This window comes from Calliphora vicina, chromosome 3, assembly GCF_958450345.1.
Source record: "Calliphora vicina chromosome 3, idCalVici1.1, whole genome shotgun sequence".
Classification (NCBI taxonomy): Eukaryota; Metazoa; Arthropoda; class Insecta; order Diptera; family Calliphoridae; genus Calliphora; species Calliphora vicina.
Window position 1 is genome coordinate 79675339 of NC_088782.1, and position 24538 is coordinate 79699876.

The 24538-nt window shown below is 30.6% G+C and overlaps 1 protein-coding gene across 1 annotated transcript in view; it reads left to right on the forward strand.

Annotated features, from left to right (window-relative positions):
- The window catches only part of LOC135955560 (uncharacterized), a 245839-nt gene that overhangs the window by 139070 nt on the left and 82231 nt on the right, over window positions 1-24538 (forward strand). Inside the window, exon 6 of the mRNA XM_065505911.1 lies at window positions 22710-22896. Coding sequence (XP_065361983.1) covers window positions 22710-22896 — 187 coding nt within the window. The remainder of the gene's footprint in view (window positions 1-22709; window positions 22897-24538) is intronic.

Genomic DNA, 24538 nt, shown 5'->3' on the forward strand with positions numbered 1-24538 from the left:
TAATGAATGAGTCTAAAATCTTTTATTAGGGTCAAGAAGGGCTTACATACTAAAGTACCTAGTTTAACCAAATGTTACAAATAATAATAAAAATAAACCACCATATAAATAACCTTCCTGTCAACTTCTACCTCTCCACCCACTTCTTAAAGTCAAATGTCATAAAATAATAAATAAACTGGTACTTCGGAGAAGGGCCATAAAATATTTCCACTTGATTCCAAAAATTTGTTTCTGGGGCACCTGATATTTTAACAATGAAAATCACGTGCGCTGAAAACTACCTCTAGGATTGACTAAAAAAGCCGCAAGATACAAAACTCAGACAAATTTTGGGGGTGGAAAATTAATAGCGGTCGGCCTCATATTGCACCCCTCCAGTGGCTATTATCGGTCAGTTGTTGTGGTTTTTATTTTTAAGGTTTTAGAAACACTTACACACAAATATGAAAAAAAATCAATTTAAAAACATTTGTCTTGAATTAACAAACATTTATTTTGATAGATATCCCACTAAGCGACCAAAAATAAATAAATTAATAAAAAAAGAGTCCATTTTGGAAAAAAAAAGTCAAAAAGGTTTTTGATTTTTCAAAAAAAAGTAAAAAATTGTATGTCTTGAGTTACAAAACATTTTTTTTATAGATATCCCACTCGCATCCCACTAAGCGACAAAAAGGGTGTTAAAGGAAAACACATAAGCTTTCTTCTGAGCAAAAAAAAAAATTAAAAAATGGGTCCATTTTTTTAAAAAAAGTCAACAAAGTTTTTGATTTTGCAAAAAAATTCAAAAATTTTAAATCTTGAGTTACAAAATATTTTTTTTGATAGATATCCCACTCGCATCCCACTAAGCGACCATATAGGTCGCTTAGGAAAAGACCTAAGCTTTCTTAAAAAAAATAAAAAAAATAAATAAAAAGGGCCCATTTTGCAAAAAAAAGTCAAAAATATTTTTGATTTAAAAAAAAAATCAAAAATATTTTATTAAATTTTTTTAATTTTTTTTTTCGAAAGATTGCATAAATAGCTATCTAAACTATTTGGGACACATTTTGCTAAGAACAATAGGTAATAAGTTATATGGATAAAAAAAACACCTGTTTGGCCAAAATGTCAAATTTTGACCTCCTATAACTCAATGGACCTAATGTAGTATTTTAGGTGCCCAAAACCATATTCAGAAAATTTCCTTTCCAATGATACCAGTTTGGAGCTAATCGGTTGGATGGTCTCAGAGTCTATAACGGACATAGGTAGAAACATTTTTTGTATTTTATATATATAGATAGATTTCTCTAATAAATAAATCTTTTGTTATAATTTTTTATTTTAGCATTGCGGTAAGAATCTTTGATTCTGCATTATACTTTTTCTTTTATTTTTTTCAGAAACGCTTTTATAAATATAAATAGCTTTTTCTCAAAAACATGTGTTTTTGAATTAGGCGGTTATTGCTTGTGACCATAGATATCTATATATATAAAAGAGTAACGTTACTGACTCACTGACTGATTCATCATCGCACAGCCCAAACGACTGAAGCTAGAATCATGAAATTTTAACTGTGGGTTCCTCCCTCCCCAAAACCATCCGATAAGAAGGGATTTTTGGAAATTCGAGCGTTTAGGGGGTAAAAAGGGTAAAAACGGTTAAATTCGGTAGCCTTATATCTTCAAAACTAATAAAGATACAAAAAAAACTTAAAATAGCACGTTACTCCATTCAAAAAATAAGCTGACAGGTGTTTCGTACTTTTTCGAAATTCGAAACTTTTAGGGGAGAAAACGGGTAAAAACTGTATTTTGGTACTTTTTTGGTACCCTATGTATCTTTTAAACCAATAAACATAGAATCAAATTTTAAATCGTATTCTTTACTTATCAAAAAATAAAAAATATAAGTTTGGTACTTTTTGGAAATTCGAAACCTTAAGGGATAAAAATTGTTTTTATTTTTGGTACTTTTTCATAAAATATGTTTTTCTATAATTTGACATAGACATACGAATATTTTATTATGAGCTCCCACCACGTTACAGAAATTTATTTGAATAAAATTGTACCACCTCAATGGGGATAAAAAAGGTACCAAAAAGGGGATAAAATCGGGAAAATACATTATATTTGAAATTATTAAGCCAATTTTGATAATTTTTTTAACGTTGGTTCCTGGATTCATACAAAAATTAACTAACAGGGTGTTATTTGGAACTCGAGTACCAAGGTGTATATTGGGCCAAATCCGGGTAAACAGTTTGGTACTTTTTTTAAAACATATTTATCCTTGGGCACATTAACACAGATTTTAATATTTTGAGACATGCCTGTAGCATAAACAATTTTGGCAAAATGGAATATTTTTAAATTTTCAAGGAAGAAAAGGGAAATTGGTACTTTTCTCCTAATGGTACTTTTTTAACATTTTAAATTAATTCAGTTATCGACATTAAAGTTAGCTGATATGTATCTGAGTGAAGTTAGTGTTAGGAATAGGGGATAATATTTACCCAGCGGGAAAAAGATGCAGTAAAGAGGCCTTCTTTTGCAGACACAAGGACTTCTAGCCGCATTGCAAAATCATTTAAATTTTACACGGCGTGTCATTGCGAGCCAAGGCCTTGCACACTCGCTGCTGTTAGAGGGCTGAGAGAAGGCCTACTTAGGAAGGGCTACTAGAAGGCCTACTTTGAAAGGGCTTCTAGAAGGTCTAATTGGGAAGAGCTATTAGAAGGTCTACTTTGGAAGGGCTATTAGAAGGCCTACTTTGGAAGGGCTATTTGTAGGGCTGCTATATGGTCTTATGCCTGTACAAAAACCTGTTATTACTGCTCTAATGAAAGGCCTGTAGAGGAATGACATATGGAATGCCTAGAAAGGTAGGACTACTGCAAAGTCTTATGGAAGAGCTACATGAGAAGGCATAATAAAGTGTCTAAAAGAGAAAAAAAGCATTAGAAATTAGGCATCAAAGGACGGCCTATGAAAAGTCATGCATTTTAAAGTTTTATAGAACGTCTACCATGGAAGACCTATTTAAAGTCTTATTAGAAGATCTATAATAAGAATAAGAACTAAAATGAAGTTGTTTGTTTAATTTTTTGAAACATGATAATTTCTGATTACATACTTAAAAAGCAACAAAAATAAATAAGAAGCGACATCAAGCAATTTATTGTTGTAAATTTTGTAAAGAGAGTTAATCAAAGAGATGCAGAGTATTTTATTTTTTGATGTAGACTATTTTTATTTAACCACTTGTTATTAGAAGGGGATTTATAGGCCTTCTTGAACACCTTCTAAGAGCAGGCAGTTAGGAATTAGTATCGCATCTTTTAGAATGTATAAGTATGCCTTTTAGAAGGCCTAAAAACTGAAGTCCTATAATTTTTTCCCGCTGGGTAGGTACCAAAATGTGTGAACTGAACTATAGGTACTGTTTTGTTCTTCTAATGGTACTTTTTTGAAATTTCTTTAACAATGGACTTAGAAACATGAAATTAAACATATATGGTCCTAAGTGAGTGAGAATTCTAAGGGGAGACTTTTTGGTACTGTTAAGCTGAAAAGTTGGTTGAAGGGGGAAAGGGCTGGATGAATTGGAAGGTTGTTCAAACTCTCTGAGCCGAAACAAAATCGTTTAGATTTTGTACTCAGAATAATTTAACAAACAATATGAAACGAAAGAAATGAATAAAACCAAAGGATTAGGAATTTTTCTAATTATTTATTAAATTATTTGGAAGGTGCATTCTTACCATAAGGAACAATAGGATTAGGATATCGATGTACACAGTTCAGAGTTAGATTTGTATCTCTCCCAAAAAGAAGTATTTACGACTCTACGATTAATTTAGTACTTAATGACAAATGGAAGTATACTGCAACATATTACATTCTGCATTTATAGGAAAATAGGAATTGCAGGGAAGTGGGGAAAATCGCTAAGTGTTGGTTTTGGCGTAAACATTCCGCCCGCCTTGCAGTATACAGGTAGGAAGAAAATGGAATACATAGTCGTAAATACTTGTTTTTGCTATGAGGAAAACTTAGAAATTAATATTAGTAATTCAAGATATGAAAATTAGGATTACAATTCATATTACAAAATAAATACAATATTATAAAATTAAATTGTTATTATTTAAGGTTAAATTCAAGTTAGTTTGTTTTCATTTTGCTTATTGTTATTTTAAAGTGCGTTGGAATTGAAAAACTAAATCAGAGTGCTTTGTGTCGTGATTTTCGGTAAATATTATGAGTTTCGTTAAATAGAAAATTAAAACGCAATATTAAGTGAATGGGATAAAGGAATCGAAAAATATGAAATATAGTACGAATTTCACGGAGAAAATAGAAATTCAAATCAGAAATATTTAATTTTGGAAAATATGCAAAGTGGATTTTTACATTAGGAATAGTCTTTGTGTTGGAATTCGAATCTCAATAGGAATGTAGTTTTTCGGTGAAAGCGGCTTGCCTTCATTCCAGATCGTCTGCAGCAGGATTTTTGTTAGATTTGTTGATGAAGATTTCTTCCAATAAACTTCAGGATGAATTTTTGAAAGAGGTTGTTTATCATTTTCCATCCAATTTCTAATAGGAAATCCATCAGGAATGAACTCGTATTTTGCTTCTTGGATAGAGACAGCATCGGCATATATACATTTATGGAGAATATGACTAACTTTTGGATAAGTAGCCCCTTGGAGTAAAGTCCGAATAGCTAGGTAAGGCGAGGAATTAGCAACGAAAGTCACTGTTGATTCGTAATTTTGGACAATCACGTTTAGACTATTATGGAATAGGATTATTTGGATTTGTGTATGCTTCGGATCGACTAGGATTTGTCGATACATTTTTTGAACATCTGCATACTTAGAGAAACGGTCATTTAGAATTAATAGATTTAAGCCAGTTTGTAGAATCGGAATAGCATGAAGGATATCATGAGAACTTAAACATTAGGAGGTATAAATGACTCAGTACCAGTAGCGCGTAGTTGGGAATATATGGCTAAAATGTCCTGCGGACACGTTTTGAACACATGAATAGAATCAATATATTTCACAACTAGACTTTTGTAAATGGTTAGGAAATCCGGAATAAGGAATTTAAAACTTTTATTTTCTAGACATTTTGACAATCTATTTGGAGATTCCTCGGGATTAACATCCTTAATGGGATGAGAAAGTATATTTCGGATATTTAAATTACTTTGAGCAGTCCTCAAATATAGCCTTTCAGAAATTAAAGATTATATTTCTACTCTTGCTGTCGCCAGTAATACCTCTTTATAATTTATGGAAAAACGAGATAGGACCATCTTAGCTCCGGAACTACAAGTGGACTCTATATTGTTTGAATTTAGTTGAAAGGGATCTGAATCAATATTAAGATTTGAATTGGAACTAGAACTGGGGGCAGATTGTTGTATGGATGTGTCGGAATCTTTATGCAGTAAGGTGTTATGCCTTTTGCTACAATGGATGCAACTATTTTGGCTATAACAGTTTCGGGCTGAATGGGTTTTCGAGAAACAATTGAGACACAAACTTTGTCGTTTTATCTCATTGAAGCGCTCAGAATATAGAATTTAATTTAAAACAACAACAATGCAACTAGAATTTGTTTACAATTGTAATTCTTAACCCTTTGGAGTTCAGAAAAATTAATTAAATAAATTTAAATTGATATTATCTATGTATATGCAGGAATATTGCTTATTTATAGGATCATGGAACAAGGAACGACAAATAAATTTAAATTTATTTGTTGTATACAAAAATTAGTGGAATAAATTATTTATGGAAATAATTATTATATGTACAAATTTATTAAATTAATAAATTTATTGTACAAGAACAGTAAATATTTTCAAGAATTATATCAATTAATTTAAATAATTAATTTCAAACATAAATAAAATCATTAAAAAATTTTGAAAAGAATTTAAAAAATTGTATGCACCCACCGGTCATACAAGGGTTAATGATGATCAGTTGCGTATTGCAAGAATAAAGAGAAAAGGAAAATAGAAAGAAACTGAGTTCTGTTGATGTACATACGCACTCTTGTTAGTGTGATATACAAACGAACAAACGTATGTAAATTATAGGATTAATAACTGTACAATATTAATATTGTTTGGAAAGAAACAAAACAAATTGTTAAGAGAAAGGAGTAAAGAAATATGAAGTGTGTGGAAAATAAATTAACCAAAAAGCATACAGGAATTGAAATGCAATTGAACCACGTACAATTTAAAAGAGAATTGAGCTGTAAGAGATTACTCGGAGTTGAAATGGAATATTTATCAAATAAATATATTGGAGCCAAAAGAAATGAAATGGAGCAAATATACATGACAAAAACGAGAGAAATACCCTACGAAGGGTCACTAGAAAAGGAACAATTGTCGGTATATTTGTTCCGTACTACAAATGAAGTAAAAACTCTCGTTAAATTTATGTAGTGTGAAACAATGTCGATGTTCAAACAAACTAACCTGTGTATTTATTGTCGAAGAGAACTGATGAAAAACTATTTGTTGGTAGGAAATCCACAAGAACTGAGTGAAATCTCAGAGAATAAGATGAATCTTCCAATGTTAATCCGGTTCGTACTGGACCAAATGTTGGGGTGAGAAATGGATGATGGAACTCTGGATGAATTTGGAAACAAATCAATCTCTGAGACTTTTGAAAAACCAAAACATTTATGTATTTTGCGTTTTTCTCAGAAAAATCCCAATAGGAAATGTAGCGAAAAAAATAAGAAAATAAAAGACAATTATTAGGATTTTAGGACTACTAGGAACCTTTATTTGATTGTTTGTAAAATTGTACCTTTTGGTGTGGATGCAGAAAAGACAAGAAAGATCAGAATTCATTAGGAAACCAACGGAAACAACATTTGGCACATTTTGACCAAGTTGATAGATTATTTTAGGCATTGTGTGAGAAAGAGTTAGCCTATTATTAACAACATTCAGCTTCTGTATATAAAGTAATGACAGGTAAAACGTTGACCATCACAAGTATTAATGCCATAGCCAGATAAGGCTTTTTGGCATTAACAGGTACTTTTTCTTTATTCGAATGGTACTTTTTGTAATTTCTTCACCAATGAACCTATAATCATGAAATAAAGCTTATATGAACCCGAGTGACTGGAAAACCACAAGTGTATACTTTTTAGTACTTTTTCTATATTCTAATTGTACTTTTTTGAATTTTCTATAACAATGGACTTAGAAACACGAAATTAAACATATATGGTCCTAAGTGAGTGAGAAGTCTAGGGGGAGACTTTTTGGTACTTTTTCTTTATTCAAATTTTACTTTTTGTAATTTCTTCACCAATGAACATAGAAACATGAAATAAAGTTTATATGGACCCGAGTGGGTGGGCAACTACAAGTGGGTGCTTTTTGGTACTTTTTCTATATTCTAATGGTACTTTTTGAATTTTCTATAATATAATGGACCTAGAAATATAAAATTAAGCGTATATGGTCCTAAGTGCTTGAATCGTCAAGCGGATACCTCATGGTACTTTTTGTTTATTGTAATGGTACTTTTTTTAATTTTATATAGCAATGGACTTAAAAACATGAAATTAAGCATACATGGTCCTAAGTGAGTTAGAATTCTAGGGGGAGACTTTTTGGTACTTTTTCTTTATTCTAATGGTACTTTTTGTAATTTCTTCACCAATGAACCTAAAGCCATGAAATTAAGCTTATATGTACCCGAGTGAGTGGAAAACCACAAGTGGGGGATTTTTGGTACTTTTTATATATTCTAATGGTACTTTTTTGAATTTCCTATAATAATGGACCTAGAGTTTCCAAAAAATCAAAGAATTTCAAAACCGCGGTTTCGGTTTAAAAAAATTAAAAACCGATCGGTTTCGGTTTTGTGATAATTTATTAAATATTAAGTATTATAGAAACAAAATTAGTTGATAATATCGACCCCTTAGCGCCAAATTATCGCAAGCGGCAAAACACAATTTTTACAGGAGAAGGTTTTTTTTGATTATTTCGAAATTTATACAGTGAGTGTCACTCAAAATCGTACAACATATTTTTTTTAAAATATTATGAAATTATACAGGCAATAATAGGAGATTATATAAAAAATTAAAAGTCATTTTATTAATTGAAAGAAAAAATATGTATTTCAACAGAAAAGTTAACAAAACCTTAATTCCTTAAAAAAATATTGATGAAAATTAAAGAACATCACAAAATTCATATTTCAATTAAATTCGTACACTTATATTAAATAATAATTAAAACTTTAAAAATTAAAAAAAATGTTAATATTAAATAATCCTAATACTTTGTAGGGTATCATTTGCTATTTTTTAGTGCCTTTACGATTTTAAATGAAGCGTTGATATTCTGGGCACTGACAGTGCCTAATTTTAAATTTTTAGGTTTATTATTATAAAATATTCAAAAAGTACCATTGCAATAAACAAATAGTACCATTGATTATCACTTTTGAATTCGCATTCACTAAACCATAACCCGTCAAGTTTGAATTTTAAATTTGTATAGCCTTTCCTATATTATCAACTAATTTTTTTTCTATAACAATTAATATTTAAAAATTATCACAAAACCCAAAAAAAACGAAAACGCGGTTTTGAAATTCTTCGGATTTTTGGAAACGCTAGGTCCATTATTATAGTAAATTCACAAAAGTACATATGAGAACAAAGAAAAAGTACCAAGAAGTATGGCCTTGAATTTTCACTCACTTGGGACCATTGTAGTGTGTTCTTTCATTACACAATGCTGTAATGTGATCAAACACATACACACACATACATGTCACATACAGCACGAGCCACACACAAAATAATTATGCAATATAATCAATATTGGAGTTTGAGTGAAATACAAAAAGTTACTCAACCCCAATTGAAGACTGATATGATTGGTCAGCTCTTCCCGCTGCGACTGAAAAGTTGGAGTAAGTACATGTATAGAATAGGAGTAAGTAAAGCAAAACTTTAAATAGAATAAGTTAGAATGTATTTAAAATTTATGTATAAAAAGAGGCTCTTGGCCTTGAATAAATCAGATTAAGACTAAGACTCAAATCGGCAACTACATTGACTTGAATTTTATTTCAAAATCTCCTTTTGCCCTTATCAAGGTAAGATCGGCAAAAGCATTAGCGTAACCAACGGCAAACACTGCCGGTTACAAAACAAGATTTAATATTTCAATTTATATTACATGACGACCCTGTCACCTTACATTACCCCATAAACGCCTAATTTCATATTTCTATGTCCATTATTACAGAAAATTCAAAAAGTACCATTATAATATATACAAAGTACCAAAATGCCCCCACTTGTGGTTTCCCACTCACTCCCATATAAGCTTAATTTCATGGTTTTAGGTTAATTGGTGAAGAAATTACAAAAAGTACCATTCGAATAAAGAAAAAGTACCAAAAAGTCTATCACTAGAATTCTCACTCACTTAGGACCATAGAGGGAGTAGATCTCAAAACTATATAGGGTATACCCAGTTGTTTCTCAGGGAGGGCGCTACTAGGGGTGGATTTTGTTCAATTACTTTTTTAACATTAATGTTCAAAGTGTTATATGGGCCATTTAGGACAGACCTGAATGGGGTTTGGACATGGTGAGTGAAAGCTGGGAGGGAGTAGATCTCAAAACTATATAGGGTATACCCACTTGTTTCTCAGAGAGGGCGCTACGAGGGGTGGATATTGTTCAAAGTGTTATAGGGGTTATTTAGGACAAACCTGAATGAGGTTTTGACATACTGGGTGAAAGATGGGAGCTTTTAAATCACAATAAGGACCTCTTTAAACTCACAATTAAAAGATATATTTATAAAAATTTTATTTTATAAACTTCATCATTATGTGCGATCTTATAATTTAACTTAAATCAGAATGCTGTTTAAAATATAATCACACTAAAATTTAAACAGTAGGATAAGAGAGAGAATCCATCAGTGTAGCAAGTTTTTATTTTAACCTTTAACTTATGACGTGAAATTTTTTAACGTATATGAAGATGTGGTGTAAATTTTACACCAGATTTATTTTACATATAATTTTGAATGAGTATGTATTATAATAATATCATTTTTATTATTATTCAAGTTTGATTGCTTCTAAAATAATTATTAACGAAAACAAGGAAACAACTTCAAATTTATTAAAAAAAATTACTTTATTTCACAAGCCTCTTTTACACAAACAAAAAAAATAGGTATATCATTTACTTGTTCATTAAGAAAATAAAAAACTAAAAAATTAAATGGGATTTTCAACAGCCTAAGTTATATACTTATTAAAATAAAAAGGAACATTTCAATATATTATATATATAAAAAAATAACAATCAGTTTTTTGAGATAAAATTATCATTCGTCAAATTCAGACTTAGTACAATTAATACATAGACGATTGCTACAGCCCATACATATTGGTTTATTACACTCTTAGCATGTATGTTAGTTTCAAAAGATTTAAAAACTTTTCTGAAAAGTAGTATTTTTTTTTATATGGACTTCTAACGCTAGCTTAGACGTGTAGTAAAATATTTACTATAAAAAAATCACACAAACAACTACGTGGTAGTAAAATATTATCTGTTAAAAACTTTCGCATACGACGACGTGTAGTAAATTTAACACCTACACATATAAATCTCAGCGTTACTGTAAGATTCTAAAAACAAAACGATTCTGTCAATAAAAGTATGGTAAAATATGAGGGTACTTGCAATATCAGCTTAAGAGAATGAAACAAAGAGAATTTATTAGAAAAATAAAAAATAGAGTGTAAAATTTACTACCACATCATAAGTTAAAGGTTAAGAGTTTTTAAATGAATTCATTTTGTTTCGCTATTACCTTTGTAATTTGTTATTAATTCTGCACTCAGTATCCACTTAACTTGTTTTGTTAATCAACCGTTAGCTTTGGATATTTTTTCTTACTTGTATTCTTATAACTAGTATGTTGTTGTAAACAAGAATGCAGTACCCATCAGTTTTAGTTTACAAAGTATTAATTTACAAAGTATTTGCCGTTAACATACAAGAAATTTATATTATTCTCAGGTATTTTTGTAAAACTTTTAAAACGGTAGGTTTTTTTTGGAATATTGCGTTCACCCTGAGAAACAACTGGGTATGCCGTATATAGCTTTGATATCTACTCCTTTCCAGCTTTCACCCACCATGTCCAAACCCCGTTCAGGTCTGTCCTAAATGGCCCCTATAACACTTTGAACATTAATGTTAAAAAAGTAATTGAACAATATCCACCCCTAGTAGCGCCCTCCCTGAGAAACAAATGGGTTTACCCTATATAGTTTTGAGATCTACTCCCTCCCATCTTTCACCCACCATGTCCAAAGACATCTACTCCCTCCCATCTTTCACCCACCATGTCCAAACCCCATTCAGGTCTGTCCTAAATACCCCTATAACACTTTGAACATTAATGATAAAAAAGTAATTGAACAAAATCCACCCCTAGTAGCGCCCTCCCTGAGAAACAAATGGGTATACCCTATATAGTTTTGAGATCTACTCCCTCCCATCTTTCACCCACTATGTCCAAACCCCATTAAGGTCTGTCCTAAATACCCCTATAACACTTTGAACATTAATGTTAAAACAATTTTGGAGCAAAGTCAATCCCCCGTAGCGCCCTCCCTGAGAAACAACTGGATATACCCTATATAGTTTTGATATCTACTCCCTCTCAGCTTTCACCCACCATGTCCAAACCTCATTCAGGTCTGTCCTAAAGTGTCCCCTATAACGCTTTGAACATTAATGTTAACAAAGTAATTGAGCAAATTCAGTCCCTCGTAGCGCCCTCCCTGAGAAACAGGTAGATATACCCTATATAGTTTTGACATCTACTCCCTCCCGGCCTTCACCCACCATATTGAAACCTCATTCAGGTCTGTTCTAAATGGCCCCTATAACTCTTTGAACATTAATGTTAACAAAGTAATTGAGAAAATTCAGTCCCTCGTAGCGCCCTCCCTGAGAAACAACTGCATATACCCTATATAGTTTTGATATCTACTCCCTCCCAGCTTTCACCCACCATGTCCAAACCCCATTCAGGTCTGTCCAAATTGGCCCCTATAACACTTTGAACATTAATGTTAAAACCATTTTGGACCAAATTTCACCCCTCGTAGCGCCCTCCCAGAGAAACAACTGCATATACCCTATATAGTTTTGTCATGTACTCCCTTCCAGCTTTCACCCGCCATGTCCAAACCCTATTCAGGTCTGTTCTAAATGGCCCCTATAACACTATGAACATAAATGTTAAAACAATTTGGGAACAAATTCCACTCCTCGTAGCGCCCTTCCTGAGAAACAACTGGATATGCCCTATATAATTTTGACATCTACTCTCTCCCTGCTTTCACCCGGTATCTCAAAACCCCATTCAGGTCTGGATATACCCTATACAGTGGATACTGGATATACCCTATACAGTTTTGATATCTACTCCCTCCAAGCTTTCACCCAGTATGTCGAAACCTCATTCAGGTCTGTCCTAAGTGGCCCGCCAATGAACTTGAATATTACTTATTCATACTGTAATTTTAATCTTAATATGAAGACGTTTTTTTATTTTTTAACTAAAAGTTTAAATTTAAAGTATTTTCTTTAATTGGTGAATAAAAATAATTAATTTTATTGTGTTTTTGCCAAAAAAAAACTAAGTTTTTCAAATTTACTTTATTTAACAGTGCTATGTTAAGTAGTTAACATATATGTGGGACGTATTTAACTCACGAATTTAACTTCACACCCTTCAATATGGATGGTGCTAACTTTGATGTTTTTCAGAATTAAATAAACTGAATCATTCGAGTTATTTTTTAAATCTAATAAATCAAAAGTACACTAAAGGGTTAAAATCAATTTTATTATTCAAAAATCCTCAATCTATAGAGTAACTTCGGGTAATGTGGACTACCGTTTTGATTTTTCTAAATTTTGGCCACAATATATATGGATATTAAAAGAGTTGTGAAGCAATAAATTAGCTAATGTATTCTCTAATGGTTTTTGCAGTTGAAAATTTTTTCCGTTAAAGGATAAAAAATTTATGTGAAAATATTGTAAGGAACCCAAAAATCAGCATTAAAAAAATTGGAGGGTAATATGGACCACTATATGAGGGTAATGTGGACTAGTATTTAATACATAAAATTCATGAACCAGCTAATCATGAATGATTAAAAAATTTAATTTCAATATATTTTTATTAATACAAACTAAAAAGTCGTGTTCTTGGCTTAGATAGATTGCTTACAAAGTACATAGTTATTGTCGGGTAATATGGACCAGTAGTACATAATCAAGTAATTTAAGTGGTCCACATTACACGAACTTGAGTTGCAGTGGTAAAAAGTTATTTTTACCTAATTATCTAAATGTGCTTAAATTCTTACCAAATATATGTAAAACTACGTGTGCACTTTAACTATATAAAACAACCAAACATTAAATTCTACCAAGTAACTGTACCAAATTTTGTTTCTTACTTGAGCCGAAAAAAATGTTGAGCAGGCGCATTAATTTCAATACAAGAATAAAAAGTCAACATATCAATAACTCATGAAAGCAAATGTGCAATTGTCGTTTCAAACAAATTGTAAAATGTACGACAAATCAGTTTTATCATATCTTCAATAGTTTCTGAAAAAAGACACTGGTCCACATTAGACGCATAGTCCACAATACCCGAAGTTACTCTATATATAAAAGACTAACGTTACTGACTGACTGACCGACTGACTGACTGATTCATCATCGCACAGCCCAAACGGCTGAAGCTAGAATCACGAAATTTTAACTGTGGGTTCCCCCCTCCCCAAAACGATCCGATAAGAAGGGATTTTTGGAAATTCGAACGTTTAGGGGGTAAAAACGGGTAAATTCGGTAACCTTATATCTTCAAAACTAATAAAGATACAAAAAAACTTAAAATAGCATGATACTCCATTTAAAAAATAAGCTGACAGGTGTTTCGTACTTTTTGGAAATTCGAAACTTTTAGGGGAGAAAACGGGTAAAAACTGTATTTTGGTACTTTTTTTGCACGAATATTTTATTATGAGCTCCCACCACGTTACAGAAATTTATTTGAATGAAATTGTACCACCTCAATGGGGATAAAAAAGATACCAAAAAGGGGATAAAATCGGGAAAATACATTATATTTGAAATTATTAAGCCAATTTTGATAATTTTTTTAACGTTGGTTCCTGGATTCATACAAAAATTAACTGACAGCGTGTTATTTGGAACTCGAGTACCAAGGTGTATATTGGGCCAAATCCAATTTTGGCAAAATGGAATATTTTTAAATTTCAAACTTGAGGGGTGTTCAAGTAAGAAAAGGGAAATTGGTACTTTTCTCCTAATGGTACTTTTTTAAAATTTTAAATTATTTCAGTTATCGACATTAAAGTTAGCTGATATTTATTTGAGTGAAGTTAGTGTTAGGAATAGGGGATAATATTTAGGTACCAAAATGTGTGAACTGTACTATAGGTACTTTTTTGTTCATCTAATGGTACTTTTTTGAAATTTCTATAATAATGGACTTAGAAACATGAAATTAAACATATATGGTCCTAAGTGAGTGAGAATTCTAGCGGGAGACTTTTTGGTACTTTTTCTTTATTGGAATGGTACTTTTTGTAATTTCTTCACCAATGAACCTAGAAACATGAAATAAAGCTTATATATAAACCGAGTGAGTGGAAAAACACAAGTGTGGGTTTTTTGGTACTTTTTCTATATTCTAATGGTACTTTTTTGAATTTTCTACAACTATGGACTTAGAAACATGAAATTAAGCATATATGGTCCTAAGTAAGTGATAATTCTAGGGGGAGACTTTTTGGTACTTTTTCTTTATTCGAATGGTAGAAACATGAAATAAAGCTTATATGGTGAGTGAGTGAGTGGGAAACCACAAGTGGGGGATTTCTGGTACTTTTTATATATTCTAATGGTACTTTTTTTGAATTTCCTATAATAATGGACCTAGACTTTCCAAAAAATCGAAGAATTTCAAAACCGCGGTTTCGGTTTTAAAAAATTAAAAACCGATCGGTTTCGGTTTTGTGATAATTTATTAAATCTTAAGTATTATAGAAACAAAATTAGTTGATAATATAGGAAATGATATACAAATCTAAAATTCAAGCTTGATGGGTTATGGTTTAGTGAATGCGAATTAAAAAGTGATAATCAATGGTACTATTTCCTTATTGCAATGGTACTTTTTGAATATTTTATAATAATAAACATAAAAATTTAAAATTAGGAACACATTTTGCATATTCTATAATAATGGACCCAGAAATATGAAATTAGGCATTTACAATTAGATTCACAAAGTGAGACTTGATAGTACTATTTCTTTCTTCTAATTGGGGTGGCGAAGCGCACCGGGTCAGCTAGTAAAATATTAAATACGTTATTAAAGCAAAAATCAGGTATAAAAACAATATTTTTCCGTTTGAAAAATCTGTGGTCAAAATTTAATTTTACACAACGTGTAAAGTGAAAAATACTGAAATAAAAAAATAAAAACAATGGATTTTTTTTTTTAATTTTTCTAATTATAGTCTTCTTTTGACTGTGATCGCTTACGGTTGTACAAAATTCTTGCTTAAAAAGTGTAAAATTTAAGAATTTAAAAATAACATACAAAAACAAAATTATAAAATATTCATATTGTATAAAAATAAAATTGTCTTGTTACAAGAACAATAAATATTCTAAAAAAAAAAGCGCTAATAGTAATGAAGATAACGACATAAGCTGACAAGTAGTTACTTCGCCAACAACAAAAAAAACGTCGCCAAATTAAATCACCTAACATATGTATTTAAAAACAAAAGACAAAATCTTGAAAAAAAACAACACAACTGCATTAACTAATGCCAACAATAACAATGCAAGTGCATCACTGAATGCAAGTCGCAATTTTTGCATTCCAAACATAAACAACAACGATGACTCTACATCGAAACAAGCAAAGACATTTTTAAATAAAACAAACATTACAAACACTTCTAGCTCCCAAGTTATTAAATATGAATCGTTTTAGTACTCTTGATAATGAAGATATTGAAAATGACTCTGAAGATGATGAGCATAATGAAAACAACAATAATAACGAACCAAAACCACCGCCAATATTTATTCCATTTGTTGCTGATATTAGCGCTATGATTAACTCCTTCTCTAAAATAATTCCTTCCTCTGAATTTCAATATAAGTCACTAAAAGATAGCCAAATTAGACTAATAATTAAAAATATAAAATCATATAGAATAATTGTCACTCACTTAAATGACAAAAAAATTAAATTTCACACTTACCAATTAAAGCAAGAAAAAGCGTATAGAGTCGTCATAAAAAATTTACACCATTCAACGCCCACAACCGATATTAAATATGACATTGAAAAAAATGGTCATAAAGTTAGAAACATTACGAATGTTCGTAGTAAAGTTACCAAAAAACGACTACCAATGTTTTATATTGATTTGGAACCTGATGTAAATAACAAAAGCATCTATAATATCAAAAACATAAACAACGCTATCGTCAGTATTGAACCTCCAAGAAAAACTAATGATCTTGTGCAATGTCACAGGTGCCAAGAGTTTGGGCATACCAAAACTTACTGCCGTAAACAGGTAAATTGTGTAAAATGTGGTTTAGGTCACCTAACAATTGAATGTACCAAAAACATTGAAACACCCCCACGTTGTGTTAACTGTTTGCAAAACCATCCAGCAAATTATAAAGGTTGTATTGTATACAAAGAAATGTTAAAAAGAAGATTGCAAAACAATAATACATACAGGACAGATAGAAATAACCAATATATTTTCAATACCAAAATATAAATTCTAATACAAACCAAAACAGTACGTTTTCTTATTTTGAAGTTTTACAAAATACACAACAACAAAACCAAATAAACAATCCTTTTGAAAAAAATCGAAATGCTAATTCAAAGCCAAATAGAGCAAACAAATAAGCTCATAAATATGATGTCTATTTTAATTACAAAATTATGCAGCTAAATCTTAGGATTGTAGTATGGAATGCCAATGGGCTTTCCAACCATGCCCAAGAGATAGAAATATTTCTTAAAACTAATTTCATTGAAATTCTTCTAGTCTCAGAGACGCATTTTACCAGCAGATCATTCTTCAAAATAAAAGATTATGATATAATAAAAGCTAATCACCCAAATGATAGAGCACATGGCGGAGAAACAATATTAATAAAATCGTCAATTAATTACAAATTAAGTAATGAAATAAGAACACCATGGCTTCAAGCTGCATGTGTAAAAATAGCTTGTGACTCAACTTTCATTTCTATAGGCTCTATTTATTTTCCACCATGATTTTCAGTTAAAAGTCAAGAATTTCAAGATTTCTTGGACCAAGATTTATAGTCGGAGGTGATTTTAACGCTAAACATCATTGGTGGGGTTCGAGATTAATAAATCCAAAAGGCAGAGATCTGTACAAATGTATCAGCAGCAATAACTTTTCAGTTTTATCTACTGGCAGTCCAACATATTGGCCTAGAGATCCTTTGAAAATACCAGATTTGCTGGATTTTGCTGTATATTCTGGTATACCTAGTAACCTCCTTCAAAGAACTGATTGTAATGATCTAAGCTCTGACCATTCTCCACTTGTAATTTACTTCAATACGTTTCTACATTGTCAGGATATAAAATTCTTAATAATAGGACTGACTTAATTTCATTTAGTACCTGGTTAGAAAGAAACATAAACCTCAACGTACCAATAAAATCAGCAACGGAATTAGATGATGTGTCTGAATCTTTTAGCAGTTTGATTCATGAAGCGGGGTTTTTATCAACACCATTTTCTGAAAATCACAATGTTACTGCCGAAATCGAAATAACAAAATTAAATTGCAAAAAATCTCCAGGATACGACTGTATTGATGGAAAAGTTGTTAAAGCCTTGCCAAAGAAAGCTGTTGTATTTCTTACCCTTATTTTTAATTCCATTCTAAGACTAAATCATTTTCCTTCGCAATGGAAATGTGCGGAAGTAATAATGGTACCTAAGCCAGGAAAGCCTGAAAATGCTGTAACATCATATCGCCCAATAAGTTTGCTGGTCACATTCTCCAAAATATTCGAAAAAGTATTTCTGAGAAGAATGTTACCTGTGGTGTCCCTCAGGGTAGTGTATTGGAACCAATCTTATACACAATCTTTACTTCAGACATGCCTGTAATAGATAATATTTTAGTTGCAACATACGCTGATGATACTGCAGTATTATCCGGTAGCGCAGATCCCATCGATGCCTCAATACAGCTTCAAAATATACTTGATGAAATAGGATATTGGTTAACTAAATGGAAAATAAAAGTCAACACTGAAAAATTTGCACATGTATTCCTTAATAATTGTCATATTCCTCAAAATGACACGGTAAAATATTTAGGACTGCACATTGATCGTACACTAACATGGAAAAATCATATAAAAGCTAAAAGACAACATTTAAATTTGAAAATTAAACCCTTATTTTGGTTACTGGGACCAAGATCGAAACTTAGTCTTGAAAACAAAATAATTATATACAAGGCAATGCTAAACCCTTACGGTATACAACTTTGGGGAACAGCAAGTAATTTCAACATTGAAATACTACAAAGGTTTCAATCTAAAACATTGAGGTCTATTGCCAATGCCCCATGGTTCATAACAAACAAAGCAATTCATCATGATTTATCAATCGAGATGGTTAAGGACGAAATTAGGAAATATAGCGAACATTATTTAGATAGATTGAGTAATCACTGTAATCCATTGGCCACAATGCTGCTAGATGACACCAACGAAGTTCGAAGACTTAAAAGAAATCACATATTGGATTTGCCATTTCGTAACTAACTATGTATTTATAATAAAATATCTGTAAATATTTATAAAATTAAGTACATATATTACACAGAGGAACAAAATTGACATTTTGGTTTGGTGCCGCGGAAAATGTTTTTGATAATACATGTATGGGACATTACATAGTCAAAACTATATTTAGTTTTTTTTGAGGAGCTCTTGTTTTTAAGATATCGCGGTTTTAATTTTTTTGGTTATTCTGTATTTTTTTCTCTTTTTGTTGGGTTATTTCATAAATGGAGACTAAAATTAAAAACGCATCTTTGTATTGGTATTCTACACAAAATTATCTTTTCTTTGACATCAATTTTGTTTATCTAAGTTGCAGGATATATTGTATAATTTATATACAAATATTGAAAATTCGCTGAAAATATACTAAACTATTTGGCAAATAACTCAAAGTTTTACAGTATTTTTCATATGTATTTCATATTAAAAAAACTATATAAATGTTCGTAACTTGAATGTTTTACACCTGTTTTTTTATAAATATAATTTCTCTTGTTATATTATTTCATTATGGCTAGTAAGATGAGATGCTGTGTTAAAAATCCTAATATGTTTTGTTACATTTGTGACGAAAATATGTTAAAAGATCAGCGAAAATCAATTACAATACTGTTCTCCAATTGTATTTTGTTTACTTTGGTATTTAAATTCGCAACATAGACAATTCCTGGATATATAATGTAGAAATAAATCTATACGTTTGTAAAAAATTATTTTTTTCTGTAAAATACTAGTTTTTAAAAAAAAAAAATTAAGATATTTTCACCAAAAACGCTGTAAATCACGTAAATACAAAATTCGCAATATTTTAAAAACGTCACATGAAGTATATACATTGCTGTAGTTAGATTTAAATGTGTATTAAAAAATAAGACTAAAGACTACCTAAAAATTTATTTATAAAAAAAATTGTTTTTTAGGATGTAAAATTTCGGGATATTATCTAAATATTTCATTAAATTTTTTACTAATTTTTCATTTTAATTAAAAACTATATTCGCTATAATGCCTTGAATGTGCAGTGATAAATTTTTATTTAAAATTTTCATAATGCACAATTTTATTAAGGATAAAGCTAAAAAAGTCAAATTTCAACTTTCCCGAAAGATCAGACAAATATGCCAAAATATATCCATTACAATTATTATACTAAAAAGAAGCATATGTTTATGTGGACCAGTCTCATGCTAAAAAATATTGCACATTCTTAATTGCATTACCCAAAATTTTGAAGAAAAACACAAAAAAATAGGGTATTCAATGAAAATATAAAAACCGCGATATTTCGAAAACGCGAGCTGACTGGAAAAAAACAAGTATAACATAGTAATGAGGGTTCATCAACGTGTACAAAAGGTAGTTCAAATCTCGGGCACCAAAATCTCTGTTCCGCAGTGTTATTTAACTAACAACTTAATATAACTACATAGATTTATATTTTGTATGGTATATTGCTGTTCTCAGAGGAGTTCAGCAATGAATATTATTATTTATTTTATAAAATTTACTTAATATCTTTGGATAGATTGTAAATAAAAAAGAACTGAATAAAAAAAAAAAAAAATTCTAATTATTTTATCAGTCATTTAAAATACATTAAATTACATTATATGTAGTGTTTATAAAAACCCGAATTTTTAAAAATCCGGTTTGTCGGTTAACTGAAAATTGTCCTTTTTTAGAAACCCGGTTTTTCGGTTAACCGACTTCGAAAAAACCGGTTAACCGACATATATGTGTAGAAAACATAAAATGTCTAATAAAGTATACACAGCTTTACAATTTTTGGTTTTTAGTAGTCGGGAATGTTAATATTATATAACTATAAATATGCAAAAGTGCTAAGTCCATTTTATTTTGTAAAAATTTCAAAATTATTATCTCATTCAAATGGAATTGAGTATGAATATAATATAATACATAATATATAATACTTGTATTAATTACTTGTTTCTTCATTAAATTTCAACCAAAATATGTAAATCACAATTTTTTTAATTAAATACTTAATAATTTTAAAAATTTATTATCACCTCGACCTTCTTATATGAAAGAAAAAAAGTTCCAAGTCCCAAAATAGGACATATAAGATGCAAACGCACTTCTTCTTAACTGTGATTATTTGTCATTATAAATCTTATCTAATAATTAATAAAACTCCATTATCAGGTTTCAAAAATATTTCAAATCATGGATTTTAGACTTTTTATTTCTGAAAAGGAACTTTGTTCACTAAGCTAACGAAATGATTAATAAAATAAAAATGAATATAAACAAGTAAGAGTGCTATATTCGGCTATGCCGAATCTTATATACCCTTCACCTTTGTTGTGGATGCATTCTTATTTTTTATAATTAGTATATACATATGTATGTATCTACATTGCCCACTTTCAGCGTACAGCATCCTAAATTTATCAAGAACACAAAAAACAACAACAACGCCAAACGAAACAGAACACCAAAAGAAAAAACAAAAACAAAATACGCAAGGCAATGAAACCAACACACATCCAAACATACGTTTAATTGTATAAAAAACAACCACAACGCCAAAAGAAACAAAACACAAAAAAAACAAAAAAACGCAAAGCATGCACACCCAAACATACGATTTGTTGTTTTTTTGTCAAAAAAACCAACACACAACCAAACTAAACTTTAGTTGTATAAAAAACAACAACAACGCCAAAAGAAACAAAACACAAAAAAAAACCAAATACACAAAGCTTGCACATCCATGCATACGTTTTGTTGTTTTTTTGTCAAAGCATGCAATACATTGTGTTTTTTGATGAAATTTTCAGAGGTTGTCTCGGATTTTTGCTCATATCTCCGTTATTTATGGACGGATTTTGCTGATTTTAAATAGCAAAATTCTCGAAAGTATGTCTGACAGAATTGTTGAAGATTTGGATCCCGGAGATATCTGGGGCCTTCAGAAAATTGATTTCAACAGACAGACAGACAGACAGACAGACAGACGGACATGGCTTAATCGACTCCGCTATCTATAAGGATCCAGAATATATATACTTTATAGGGTCGGAAATGAAAAATGTAGAAATTACAAACGGAATGACAAACTTATATATACCCTTCTCACGAAGCTGAAGGGTATAAAAATGCACCAAAACATGAGATTTATTGATCGATTTCGTTCCAAATATTTTACATGTAGTTGGACAGCATTTTGACAGCATCTTAAAACTGAAGATAGTTTTGAAATTGAAATGTCCCATATATGTTTTATCAACTATATTTTACAAATATTTTGAAGTTGTGACAACACTGGTACGGAATGTAAGAAAAGATAAAATCACTTTTTATTGTTGGTGTTTTGTTTAAGCAAAGACTATAAATATATATATGTATGTTTATAGTCTTTGGTTTAAGCTTTGATATTTTTTCAAATAAAGCTTATGTAGCTGTTATTCTCATTCACTCAATAGCTTTATTTGTATAATATGTTTAGCTTTTCTAAATCCTTTTGGTGAAATGCGCATAGGAACTAGCTTATCCCACAACCATAAATTTAATTGAAATTTTCATTAATTATATTGAGAATTTGGCACATAAAAACTAAATCTTATTAAAAAATAAATTTTGTATACCCAAAAATAACTTGATCAGAAATATTAATGTTCATACGTTTTCAGAGATAAAGAAGCAGCTGAATGCCTTTTATTAAAATATGGCTTTGTGCCGAGTGAGAGTGAAAGCGGATTACAGACTGCAGAATTTAAATGGGACAACATATGCCCTCTCTTTTTGTCGTGTATTCCTGTTGACCGCAGCGATTTTACAAAGTCAGATCTGGTTGTGAAACATTATTTTATAATGCAGGTTAGTTAATTTAATAATATTTTGATGTAAAAAAATAATAATCGTGAACTCTAATAATTTATTATTGCTGGGTTCTCTCATTAACGTTATGAGATATTTATGCTGAACATATTTGTGTTTTTAATATACACTGAATAAATTAAGTCTCCGTACAGAAACACTTTTAATATAAACTAGCAATTTATGGTCACTTTTCAATACATATTTAAAAATTTTTTTAATTAATTTGATTAAAAATTTTATAAACCAGAAATCAACATAAAAAAAATACAAACATTTTCATTAAAATCATAAAAAATTATATAAATTCAATAATTGTACTAAAAGTATCACCAAAAAAGTCGTCGTACAGTTGACCGTTTTAAGGCAAGGAACCCCAATATGAAAATTAATTGCATTTAATATGTGGTAGGCCCTCCTTGCTGAGCAATTGCAGCATTTAAATGGAATGGACCAGCTTTGTTGTTGTCAGGGTTGCAAAAATTAGCAAATTTCAATGGATAGAAATAAAATTATTATTTACCTGCAAAATTAAGGAAAAAGTCTAACTGAAATCAAGGATATTGTAAAAAGACCACGCTCTTCCATTCAGTACGTTATTCAACAGTGCAAAAAACCGGAACAATGGCAAATAAACCAAGAAATCACCGTCCAAGAAAACTAGACCACCACTTAGAGAGAAGAATTGTACGATTTGTAGAAGGTAATCCAAAAATTAGCGCATGTATAATTGCGGGAAACTTGAAAACCAGTGATGAATTAACGGTAAACCCCCTACACTGTAAGAAACGCTCTTAAACTAAATGTATACAATGGTCGGGTAAGCCGTAAGAAGCCGCTTGTTCGAAAAGTGAACATGAGAAAGAGATTGGATTACGCTATTGAGCATATCGATAAAACATTTTTTTTGAATCGAATTTTTTTTTTAGCGATGAAAGTAAATTTAATATTTTTGGTTCTAATGGAAGAAAAATGGTATGGAAAAACCCAAATACTGAAATGGATCCGAAGCATTTAACGCTAACCGTAAATCATGGAGGAGGTAACGTAATTGGTTGGAGTTGCATGGCTTCATCTGGGGTGGGAAATCTTATTTTTATTGAAAAGACGATGGATAAATATGCATACCTCAATATATTAGAAGAAAACTTAAAACAAAGTGATGCAAAAATTATGGTTGGGACGTTTGTATTGCTTCCAATAAGACAACGATCCCAAACACACCTCTGGATTAGTAAAGGAATGTCTTATTTATAATGTTCCTAAGCAATTAAATCGCCCAGCTGAGTCACCTGATCTCAACCCGACTGAGCATCTATGGAATCACTTGGAAATAAATATTCGGCAGCACAATATATCGAGTAAAGATCAGCTAAAGGCGTTATAATGGAAGAGTGGTATAAAATAGATTTCCTAACAACAACAAAGCTGGTCCATTCCATGCACTGCCATTTAAATGCTGCAATTGCTCAGAAAGGAGGCCCTACCACATATTAAATGCAATTAATTTTAATATTGGGGTTCCTTGCCTTAAAACGGTCAACTGTACGGAGACTTTTTTGGTGATACTTTTAGTACAATTATTGAATTTATGTAAATTTTTATGTTTTTAATGAAAATGTTTGTATTTTTTTATATTGAT